Genomic DNA, 12,582 nt, shown 5'->3' with positions numbered 1-12,582 from the left:
ATTATTAGCTTTTTAAATGATTTCTAAACATGATTGTGGTGGGGGAGATGGAAGTGTGTAACAGGGAGATAAATGAATGATAGAAGGAGACTTTACTTGGGATGCTAAACACACAATACAATAAACATCTGATGTATGATAAAATTGTATACCTGAAACCTATATAATTTTATTAGCCAATATTACCCCAATAAATTCCATGAAATTTAAAAATAAAATTTAATATAAATTATTATTTCTCAATTGACTTTGGGGGATGTTTTGGCCATAAAAATGATTCACATTTTATTTAGTTAAATATGTCTGTCTCATTACTACTAAGTCTCCTGATTTAATTATGATGGTTTGGCCCACCCATACATATTAATGTGCAGTGTACTATCATTTCTCATGAAAAGGATTGGTTACACTTAGCAGTGAGTAGGCAATCCCTCTGACTTTTTGTAATGTGACTGAGGGAAGAGAACAACTGCATTTCCATCCAGGTTGATATATTCCCAGCTTTTATTAAACAATTCAATGTTTCCAAGTATATTGAAATGCAGACTTCCCATGGGTTCAGTGCACTTATATACTGAGACCTAATTCCTGATTCATTCAGGAAATAACAAAGGAGCATCTACTATGTGCCACAATTTCTAGAGACTTTATAGATTATCGTCTATGTCTGTGCCATTGACAATTTGATTACTAATGCAGGTTAGTAACCAAGAATTGTTGCTATTTATTATACCTTGTTTTGGTTAACTTTTGATGCTCCTCTCAATTTTCTTTAACACAGATGCTTGCAATTTGCTCTGTTTAACCAGGTTTCATTCTCCCTGTCATTCTTTTCATTTCATAACTTCATATTTACTTAAAGGTGTTCTTATATAAGTACACATTTTTCACAAACAATTTTGAAAATACAAAGCTGAAAAAAAACAGGTGAAACCCTGCTTGTTTGGATCTGGCACTCTGATGGTGAAGTCAGAGCACAATGAAAAAAATGTTTGTATGACCAGGTGCTCAGGGTTAAATCACATGAAGAAAGTTACTCAAGTGTAGAAGGATGGATTGTCATGGCATGTGCAGGCTTTATTGATCAAGTCTTGAGAGGCCTTTGCACGTTGGACGAAGATGAAATGAGATCAAAACCCAAAGACTAAGATAAAAAGTGATGCCTCATAAGAAAATGAGAAACGTCTTATCTCATTCACCATCAACCATATAAAAACCCACTGATCAAATAAATATAGAAAAAGCATAGCAAAAACCTGTTTTCTACTGCTTGATATTAAATAATATTCACCCTGTGTTGTTTTTATATATTTCCTTTTGTGAGTTATTGGTTTATTTTTTTGGTCATATTTCACTTGGGGTAGTTACATCATATATCTATAAATACCTTTGTATTTTTGACAAATTTATTTTTTCTTCTCTATTATTTTTGCTTGGCTTTAATGTGGATATAATTAGGAAGGAAAGCATCCAGAACCCAAAGATTGTTCTTCCTCATTGTCTATCAGGGACCACCTGAGCTAATTAAATCTCTGACCTTCCTCAGGCTCATTTTATTGCTCTCTCTCCCTCTGTTTATTTAACCTATTGTTTATGTTTCTGTAACTACAGGAAAAAAATGTGTGTAGCAATATAAATCCCAAAGCTTATTTGTCTATGGTAGGTGTACTATCAGAATATCAAAATACTATTTCTAAATTCTTTTTGGAAAATATAGTTGATCTGGACACCTAGACTTGTATCTTCCCATAGTCTAAATAGTATGGGAGTGAGAAGCACACAGAAATAACAGTGGGGAAAAGGCCATGGTGTGCTGTTTGTTTGTTTGTTTGTTTGTTTTGTGTGTGTGTGTGTGTGTGTGTGTGTGTGTGTGTGTGTGTGTATCTTGCAAACTGAGAGCAGTGCCTGGACTGATATATTCCAATGTGACTCTAATGTCAAGAGTAAATACTAAGGAGGAGATCCTTTTCAATTCACAAATGCTTCTGCAACCAGATTAATAAAGTGCAAGATTTACATAGTGTGCACAAGGCACTCCCCATGACCTGAAGTTACAACAGCAACACACAAGCTATCATTTTTCTAAATATTCTCTGACATCTCTGATCCTGCTTTGCTGTGCTCATTCTGCTTGACACTCTGGCTCATTTTGAGCCCTGATTTTCTAAACAATTATCTTCCTCTGGGTCTTTGCACTGGCTGTTCCTTTTGCCTGGAAAACACTTAGGCATCAGTCTCCCAGTTAGTGATCTTTGAGGTAACTGTTTAAGTGTCATCTCTGGCAAGTCTTGGCTATACTCTATAAAAAAGAACACCCTCTATCCACTCTCCATTTAATGTGATTTACTTTTCTTTATAGCAGCTGCACCATTGGATATGTTTTATTATTTTTATTTGATTATATACTTTCTCCATGATTAGTTTGTAGAGACTTTGTTTTTCAGCATCCCATACTCTGAAAAGTGCCTGAAACATGGTCTGTAGTCGATATATATTCCCTGAATGCATGATATATATCCTCAATAAAACAGCAATATACATTATGTTTGAAGAACAGGTTGATGGCAGAAGAGGAAATTCTAATGACAAATGCTAAAAGAGATACCATAATGGGGACCAAGTCAAACACCATAAGTGGAAATTATTTTCTTGATTCTAAAACATAAATATGTCATTTATTCTCAGTTTCTAATGCTTGCTAATGTGAAATTGTTTTTAATTTTTTCTATTTTCTGGTAGTCACCTAAGACTCAAGGAACCCTACAATGGTACACATATTTCAGAATTTCTTCTTCTGGGACTTTCACAGGCACGGGAACAACAGTCCCTCATATTTGGGCTTTTCCTCTCCATGTACCTGATCACTGTGTTGGGAAACCTGCTCATTATCCTGGCTGTCAGCTCAGACTCCCACCTCCACACACCCATGTACTTCTTCCTCTCCAACCTGTCCTTGGTAGACATCTGTTTCACCTCCACCACCATCCCAAAGATGCTGTGGAACATCCAGACACAGAGCAAAGTCATCACCTATGAAGGCTGCATCACACAGATGTATTTTTTCATACTTTTTGCTGGGTTGGACAACTTAATCCTGACTGTAATGGCCTATGACCGGTTTGTGGCCATCTGCCACCCCCTGCACTACATGGTCATCATGAATCCCCGGCTTTGTGCACTGCTGGTTCTGGTGTCCTGGATCATGAGTATCCTGAATTCCTTGCTAGAAGGCTTAATGGTGTTGGGTCTGCGCTTCTGCTCAGACTTGGAAATACCCCACTTTTTCTGTGAATTCAATCAGGTGCTACAACTTGCCTGTTCTGACATCTTTCTTAACAACATGATAATGTATTTTTCAGCTGGGCTGCTATCTGTTGGTCCCCTTGCTGGGATCCTTTACTCTTACTCTAAGATACTTTCCTCCATACGTTGAATCCCTTCAGCTCAGGGGAAGTATAAAGCATTTTCTACCTGTGCATCTCACCTCTTAGTTGTCTCCTTATTTTATGGTACAGCCCTAGGAGTGTATCTTAGCTCTGCTGCTTCCCACAGCTCACACTCAAGTGCAGCAGCCTCAGTGATGTACACCGTGATCACACCCATGCTGAACCCCTTCATCTACAGTCTGAGGAACAAGGACATAAAGAGGGCCCTGGAAAGATTCCTTGGCAGGTAAGCTTTTCATGGGCCAACTGTACTAGGCTGAACAATTGCCCAGGAATGCAGGGTTCAAATCCTCAGCGTCACAAGTTCTGACAATATTAGGACCATATGTAATTTTATGTTCTCATTTATCTTATAGGTTAACATGAATTACATTAGCATAATTTAATATTTTATGACACTTTTCATTCCATGTAATTTTCCTATTTTTTTCCTGAAAGAATAGTCATGATTTATACTACCCCTGTGGACAAAATTATACTTGGATGCTAAGGTCATTTGTATAATTTTATTTTAGACCAAAATCTGAGACCACAGTTTTCACTTATATGTTCATTATTCTTTTCTTTAAATAAAATATTTTAATTGTTTTCAGATAGTGGAAGGGAGAGCCAGAGAAAGATAGAAACATCAATGTTGAGAGAGAAACACCAATCAGCTGCCTCCACACTAGGGACTGAGACTGCCACCCGGGCACATGCTTCCACCATAAGAGAACTGTGACCTCCTGGTATACAGTCGATGTTCAATCACTGAGCCATGCTGGCTGGGCTATCATCATTTTCTATAGCACTACCTTTACTGCTATTCTTGATAATGAAGAATTTAACATGCTAGTATGTTTTATAGATAGTCTCCTGGTTTTATATTATCATTGTATTATTCAGCTGTGTGTCCACATGCCTATTATAGCCACTAGCAAAAATTGATTTTCAAATACATTTCTACAAAGAAATACACATTTAATATATAGATTGGTATTCTATGGTTAGAGTTACAGATAACCTAAAATGTAATGAAGCCATACAATAGCCATACAATTTTTTACTGTACAAAATGTTTTTCATGGCACACATCTAATCAATAAAGTGTGGAATATGTTATCCATGTGTAAGGCTACTTATTCATTGGGGTGAAAAATTATTTGGAGTATTTTATGATTTTTTTCTGAACTATTTCACTGTTTCTGCTTTAAAACATTGTTTTTATATGGTCTTTTGAGAGAGAGAGAGAGTAATATGGAAGCAAGTTGGAAATGTCAATCTTCTGTAAATCTTGAAAAGGACATCCCATCACCATTGTCTTACTCTACTGTTAAAAGTGCCCACACTCAAGGAGGGGAATACACACAGATACCAGGCGACAAGGATCATGAGGGCCGTCTTGGAGTCTGTCCAATGATTTTTCCCTTCTTTGAGTATGGTTCCACCACCAGCTCAGTTGTTCATGCCCTAAAAGGCAGTGTCATCCTGTCCATAAGGCATTCTAACCTTGTTCCAAATGGCCTTTCTGACGTCATCTCCTTCTTTCATCCTGTCTTGGTCTTCCTTTTCTTCTTGGAAGCTTAGTCCCACCATAGGGCCTTTGCACCCGCTGTTCCCTCTGCCTGGAACTCTCTTCCCCCAGACATCTGCATAGCTCTTCCTTTCAAAGGCTCCTATACAATCTCATCTGATGTCTGGATCAGGGAAGCACCAACTTCCTTCCAGCTTTTTTTTTAATTTAATAAATCTTTATTGTTCAGATTATTATAGTTGTTCCTCTTTTTTTCCCCCATAGCTCCCCTCAACCCAATTCCCACCCCACCCTCTGCCCTTACCTCCCCCACATTGTCCTCATCCATAGGTGTACAAATTTTGTCCAGGTGTTGTCCAGTCTCTTCCCACACCCCCCACACCCCTTTCCCCCTGAGAATTGTCAGTCCACTCCCTTTCTATGCCCCTAATTCTATTATATTCACCAGTTTATTCTATTCATCATATTTTTTATTCACTTGATTTTTAGATTCACTTGTTGATAGATATGTATTTGTTGTTTGTAATTTTTATCTTTACCTTTTTCTTCTTCTTCCTCTTCTTAAAGAATACCTTTCAGCATTTCATACAATACTGGTTTGGTGTTGATGAACTCCTGTAGCTTTTTCTTATCTGTGAAGCTCTTTATCTGACCTTCAATTCTGAATGATAACTTTCTGGGTAGAGTAATCTTGGTTGTAGGTTCTTGCTATTCATCACTTTGAATATTTATTGACACTCCCATCTGGCCTGCATAGTTTCTGTTGAGAAATCAGCTGACAATCATACGGGTGCTCCCTTGTAGGTAACTAACTGTTTTGTCTTGCTGCTTTTAATATTCTCTCTTTGTCTTTTGCTCTTGGCATTTTAGTTATGATGTGTCTTGGTGTGGTCCTCTTTGGATTCCTTTTGTTTGGGGTTCTGTGGGCTTCCTGGACTTGTAAGTTTATTTCTTTCACCAGGTGGGGGAAGTTTTCTGTCATTATATCTTCAAATAGGTTTTCAGTATCTTGCTCTCTCTCTTCTTCTGGCACCTGCATAATTCTGATGTTGGTACGCTTGAAGTTGTCCCAGAGGCTCCTTACACTATCTTCACATTTTTGGATTCTTTTTTCTTTTTGCTTTTCCGGTTGAGTGTTTTTTGCTTCTTTGTATTTCAACTCTTTGACTTGATTCTTTCAATCTTCTAGTCTGCTGTTAGGTCTCTGTATAATATTTTTTATTTTAGTCAGTGTATGTTTAATTTCTAGTTGGTCCTTTTTCATATCCTCGAGGGTCTTGCTAAATTTATCAGCCTTTTCTAGGAAATTCTTGAAAAACCTTATAACTGTGGTTTTGAACTCTATATCCAGTCATTTGCTTTCCTCCATTTCTTTCATTTGTGATCTGTTTCTTTGTATCCGCATTTTCGTTGCTTCCCTGAGTTGGTAGAGTAGCTTTGTGTGCTAGGTGTCCTATAAGGCCCAGTGGCTCAGCCTCCCCAGTTACCTGAGGTGGACACTCTTGGTGTACCCCTTTGTGGACTGTGTGCACAGCCTTGTTGTAGTTAAGTCTTGATTGTTGTTTGTATCACTGGGAGGAATTAACCTCCAGGCCAATTGACTGTGAGGATCAGCTGTGTCTATGCCAGGAGAACTTCTGTGCTGGAGACACCCTTATGATATAAGACTTGCAAAATTGCAAAAGCCTCTGTGCTCAGCTTGGATGGGGTGGAGTCTCAGGGCGGAGTAGACAGCTTTGGCTTCCTGTCAGCCCTGCCCTATGTGGCCCCTGGGTCTCAGTGTCCCTCGGTAATCGCTGCAAATACCTCTGAGAGAAAGCCACCTTCGAGTTTCGCCCACTGCCAGACAGTCCAGTTTCTCCCCAAATGGGTCTGGGTTCCCAGATTCTCGCCCAGAACTGGAGTTCAGCACAGTCAGGAGCTTCTGTCTCCCTCCCGCTTGAGAAAGCCAGCTGTGCACTCAGCAGTCAGTCCTCTCAGCTTGCGCTCGCATGCCTCCAGGCCTCTGCCTTTTGCAGCTTCCCTGAGTCTCTGTGTGCTTTTCTCGTTTCCTGACAGTCCAGATTTCCCCCGTATGAGTCTGGGTCCCCAGGGTCTCGCCAGGAACTAGGGTTCAGTGCAGTCCAGAGCTTCTGTCTCCCTCCTGCTTGAGAAAGCCAGCCAGGTCCTCAGCCACCCATCCTCTCCGCATGCGCGTCTCTGTACCTCAGCCTCTTGTAGCCCCTCTGAGTCTCTGTGTGCTTTTCTCTTTCCTTCTAGTTGTAGAATTTCCACTCAGCCAGCTTTCCTGTGATTCTGGATGATGTCCGTTTTGTCTTTTAGTTGTAGTTTTGAAATTGTTGTGCGAGGCAGCAGTTTAGGTGTTTACCTATGCCGCCATCTTGGTTTCTCCTCCTTCCAGATTTAGCTTTAACATCAACTCTTTAAATATGCATTGTTAATTCAATATTTAGTCGTCCACAGGAAAGAGTTACTCAGTGGTTTTGGGATGCTCCAATCCTGCACCTTCCAAAGGAAGACCTGTCTGCATGATGCTTTTGCCTTGCCTTTCTCTAGGGAGTCCATGTTTAAGGCCCTGGAGTGTCCTGCCTGATAAGAGTGTCTATATACCTCAGACCTTAGACCATGTCAGAGAGTCAGGCTCACAGTGTGATTTATGGTGGAGGCCTTATACCAGCAATGCACTGCCAGCTTGTCCTCTGAAGGAGCTTAGGTCAGTCACATGAGTGGTCAGTCAGGCCCACGTGAGGAACTCCCAGTAAAAAACCTGGACAGCAAGGATTGAGCAAGTTTCCCTGGTTGGAAATACTCACTGCATGTTGTCCCAGATTTTGGCTAGGCGAGTTCAGAGCTGGCACTCCACTAGGAGAGGACACCTGGAAGCTCCTGCCTGGTATTCTCTGAGTCCCACCCATGTGCCTTGTCCTTTGCTGATTTTAATCAGTATTCTTTCCCTGTAATAAATTGTGACCAGGGGTATAACAGCTTTTCTAGATTATATGAGTCTGAGTGAATCATTCACACCCACCCAAGCCCATCTCCCACCTGCTACTCTCTTTTGAGATCTTCATTGCCCTTTTCATTGAATAGTATATTCTTGCTCAATTGCTATTTCCTGTCTCTCTTCTCTGGACATAGTGGAAAGTTGGAACGTTGTCTATGGCTCTCACGAGAGCAGAGACCAGAGTGGTCAGGTGTTGGGCCCTAACTCTGCCACTGTCTAGAGGTGTAGCCCTGGGTGAGCAGCCTCACCTGTCTTAGCTCTAGTCTCCTTATCTATAAAACAGGAATGAGAACATGAGTTCCTCTTTCTTGGACTATTGGGAGATGGATGGACTCATTTATTAAGGCCTATAAAGGCCTCAATAAATACAAGCTTCTAAGTGGTGGTCACTCTGTCTCCTCCGTAGCTTGAGCAGGAGTCAGTGCTCAGTTAAGCACAATGACTTAGAAGATCCTTGTACTGCCTTGGACATGGAGATACAGGAGGAAACCAGGGATGCCCAGATGGTGGATAGGAGGACAGAAGAAGTGCTAGGGAGGGTAACACATCCACCCTGTGGTTCTGGACACACTCAGTGCCTATCAGGTCTATTTGGGACTTCCCTGGGTAGCCAGGCCCTTGGTTGCCAGAGTGGAGGAGGTTTTGGTGAGTGGAAGACCTGGTTAGGAGGTAGAGGGTAGGAAATCAAAATTGTACAATCAGGGCTCCTAGGAGGAAACATGTGGGAGGGTGGGGAATGGGTCATCACGGAAGCTGGAGCCATGGCTCTGGGCAGTCACCAGATCACCCCAAAAGAAGGGTGTCCTGGAAGTGGCTAGTCTAGCCTGGCCTGGGAGGATGCCTTCCCTCTTCCGGATGCCCTGGAGATACTGCTGGGCTTCTGGACACAGCCTTACCTATCTCCAAGAGAGGAATGTGCCCCTCTCCACACCATGCTTCTAGATTCTTCAACATAATGCTTTCAGGATACTCATGCCACATGAGTTCAGGACAAAGGAATCAGAAACACATGGTCTGAGTATCCAGAGAGCAGTTCTTCAGCAAACAAGTCTAAAAGGAAGAGAGCAGAATCAGTGGGCTAGTATTGGGATGTGGGCTTGAGAGGCAACAGAAGGAAGTGCTTGGCTCTAGCAGGCTCTTTCCCTCACAATATTCACACTGCCAGAGCTCGCAAGTCAGGCACATACATTAGTTGGTGATGAGGGCCAGTGTGGACCTATAGGTACCCTGCACACACCCATGTACTTTTTCTTCACCTCCCTGTCCTGGGCAGACATCTGTTTCACCTCTACCATCGTCTCAAAGATGCTAGTGAACATCAAGACACAGAGTAAAGTCAAAACCTATTGATGCTGCATCATCTAGTGCTGGAAGCTATCCATTTTCAACACTATCATGAAAGTGCAATAAGGAACTCAGAAAGCTGATGGACCTTGAGCTTTGGCAGGGCCAAAGCTATGCACTGATTGTTTTGTTGAGATAATGGCGGCTCAAGCAATTTCCTGACCTATTTACTAAAGTAAATATTTACTTTAATATAGTCTGTCTGCTACTGAATTCCCTGCTGAACTGACAGTAAGATGTGTATTCTAAAACTGAATAAAAGGTAACAGGGTCAGGGCTTTAGGGAGCCACTCCACTAGAGAAAGGTTTCTGCCTGGCCCTCATGATTTTTAAATTTATATTTCTTGTCTAGTGCTTTTATTTGTGCATGAGCCGCTTCTCCACATCTTGAACCCTAGCCATACTGGTTGCAGCATCACATCTGGTGCCTGAAAAGGGACCTGGAGAAGAAGATTCCCCTGAGCGAAAAACCAAGAAAAAAGAAAATTCACCAGAAAGGTGGGAAGATCACTGAAAAGATGGGAAAATTCACCATGCACAAAGCCCATGCCAACTTTGGAGTTGTGAACCATAAGTGGGCAGGAACATCTTTTATTTCAGCCAGGCTATAATGGGGCAGAATTCGAGTAAAGGAGAAAAACTTTATTGTAGACTTTTGGCTTGCATGCTCAAGGATAAAGGAATTAAAGTGTCAGAAGGTCTTCTCTTAGAGTTTTTGCATATTATTATAGAACATAATACTTGGTTTCCTGAAGAGAGTACATTAGATGTTGAATGTTGGGAAAGAGTAGTCAGAACTTGAAAAAAGCTCATCAGTAGGAGAAAAACTTGCATCCAAATTATTTCTCCTTGTGGAACATGGTATTGCATTTGCTAGAACCTTTTAGAGAGGCTAAAGAGGATAAACCTCCTCCCCTTGCATCCTCCACTCCTAAAGAGGAGCAGAAAGAAAAATTGGAGAAGTGGCCTTCATGCCCCCCTCCACCTCCATGTCCTGATCCTGAAACATTTAATTTGCCACTAATAGAATCAACTATGCAAAGAGCTATCTGAGAAGGATTAAAGGACATGACAGTGGAGGAGAGACTTGCTTTTCCTGTTACACAGGTAGCAGACTCACATTTCCCAAATCAAATAATAAGACAGCATGAAAAATTTGATTTTAAAATGATAAAGGCCTTGCGTGAGAGCATAGTACAAAATGGTCCTACCGCTCCATTTACTGGAGAAATTATGACTAACATTTCTGAAGCATTCCTGTCTCCTCATGATTGGTATTCTCTGGCTTGTGCAACCCTGGACGGAGGAGATTATTTACTATGGAAGAGAGAATTTTTAGAGAGATGTCAAGAACAAGCTCATGCAAATCGTGGGCTGAATGATCAAATAACGTATGAAATGTTAGCAGGACAAGGACATTACAGTGACTTGCAGAATCAGCCACAGTATGCGCAACAAGCTTATGAGCAAATTAGACTTTGTGGAAGAAGATCCTAGTGGGATTTACCAGCAAAAGGGGATCCTGAGAGAGCTTTTAGTAAGTGTATTCAGGGACCCACTGAATCATTTTCTGATTTTGTGGCTCACCTCACTGGAGCAGTGAGATGACAAATACAATGTGAAATAGCAATTAGCTTATGAAAATGCCAATGCTATTTTAAGAAATGTCTGATGCCTCTAAGAAAAAATAGTACCATTACAGAAATGATTCAAGCATGTCAGAATGTAGGATCAGGCATTTTTCAAGCAAACTTACTAGCTGCCGCTGTAATAGCGGGGAATAAAATATGCTTTAATTGTGGAAGAACGGGACATTTCAAAAAAGAATGTAGGCAACCAAGAAGGACACAGCATGGTGCCCAAGGGAAAGGTGTGAGCATTCCACCTCAGGATTCAAACAACGCAGGTTCAACCTCTTTATGTCCTAGATGTCAAAAAGGAAATCATTGGGTCTGTCAATGTAGATAGAAATTTCATGGAAATGGGCAGCTGTTAAATCAAGACATAGGGAATGGCCAACCACAGGGAAACGGCCAGAGGGGCTATCCCCAGCCCCATCATCAACAGGGGATTTATGCCCAGCAAGGCCCACAGTGAATTCCTTCATCCAAGCCACTCCAGGGAGCACAGGCCTAGATCTCAACAGCACAATAGCAGTCACTCTGACCCCTGATATGGCTTGGCAAGCTGTTCCTACAGGAATTTGGGGACCTGTGCCACCAGGAACATTAGGATTAGTCTTAGGAAGAAGTGGAAACACTCTGAAAGGACTAACAGCTTTGCCTGTAGTCATAGATTCAGACTATGAGGGAGAAATCCAGGCTATACTAGAATGCAAACATATTATGCAAATTACTCCAGGACAAAGAATTGCTCAGCTCCTACTTCTACCTTATATTCAGCAGGGTGAAGCTATAAATAGGAAAAGAGGAACACAGGGATTTGAAATTTCAGATATCTATTGGATACATGAAATTAGCAAAACACTTCCTATGATTAATGTAAGAATAGAGGGAAAACTGTTTAAAGGTTTAGTAGATACTGGAGCGGATGTTAGTGTTATTAGTAAAGAATTCTGGCCTCCAAGTTGGTCCATGGTAGAAGCTATGGGCTCTGCTAGGTGTGGGGGTGGAGGGGGCGCGTTGGAGTTCCTGATAATACACAACATAGTGCTGCACTGCCAAAGTGGCAAGATGTGGAAGGACAGACAGGATGGTTTCAGCCCTACATAGTCTCTGGAATGCAGTCAACTTATGGGGCCAGGATGCTTTAGAAGGTTTACAAGTTTGCATTATTAATGACAAGGGACAGCAGTTAATAACTCAGATGGGATATCAGACTGGTCAAGGCTTAGGGAAAAATAATCAGGGAATCAAAGAGCCCATTCAAGCCAAAGGAATCCCAGGAAGACGAGGATTAGGATATCAGCCTTTTTAGGAATGGTCACTGCTCAATCTCCTGGACCTCATGCAGATCCTATACAATGGAAAGATGATAGACCTATATGGGTAGATCAGTGGCCATTAACTAAGGAGAAATTAGGTCATACTCATGAATTAATACAGGAACAAATAGGTGCTGGCCACATAGAGCCTTCCAATAGTCCTTGGAATACTCTTATATTTACAATACCTAAGAAGACGACAGGAAAGTGGTGATTATTGCATGATCTTAGAGCGGTTAACACTACTATGCATACCATGGGAGCTTACAGCTCGGACTCCCAGCACCTTCACAAATCCCTCTAGATTGGTCTTTTATAGTAGTAGATCTTA

The 12,582-nt window shown here is 41.3% G+C and overlaps 1 protein-coding gene across 1 annotated transcript; it reads left to right on the top strand.

Annotated features, from left to right (window-relative positions):
- Positions 1 to 2,761: 2,761 nt before the first annotated feature.
- On the top strand, positions 2,762 to 3,676 carry LOC308252323 (olfactory receptor 7A10-like; the record flags this gene model as incomplete). Its single annotated transcript, XM_080676727.1, is given in 2 exon segments — positions 2,762 to 3,430; positions 3,434 to 3,676. Coding segments are annotated over 2 exon segments (822 nt in total). The 5' UTR covers positions 2,762 to 2,851.
- Positions 3,677 to 12,582: the final 8,906 nt, after the last annotated feature.

This window comes from Plecotus auritus, assembly GCF_963455305.1.
Source record: "Plecotus auritus genome assembly, chromosome: 6".
Taxonomy (NCBI): domain Eukaryota; kingdom Metazoa; phylum Chordata; class Mammalia; order Chiroptera; family Vespertilionidae; genus Plecotus; species Plecotus auritus.
The sequence above is the reverse complement of the archived record's forward strand: the minus strand, read 5'-3'. Positions and strand labels throughout refer to the sequence as shown.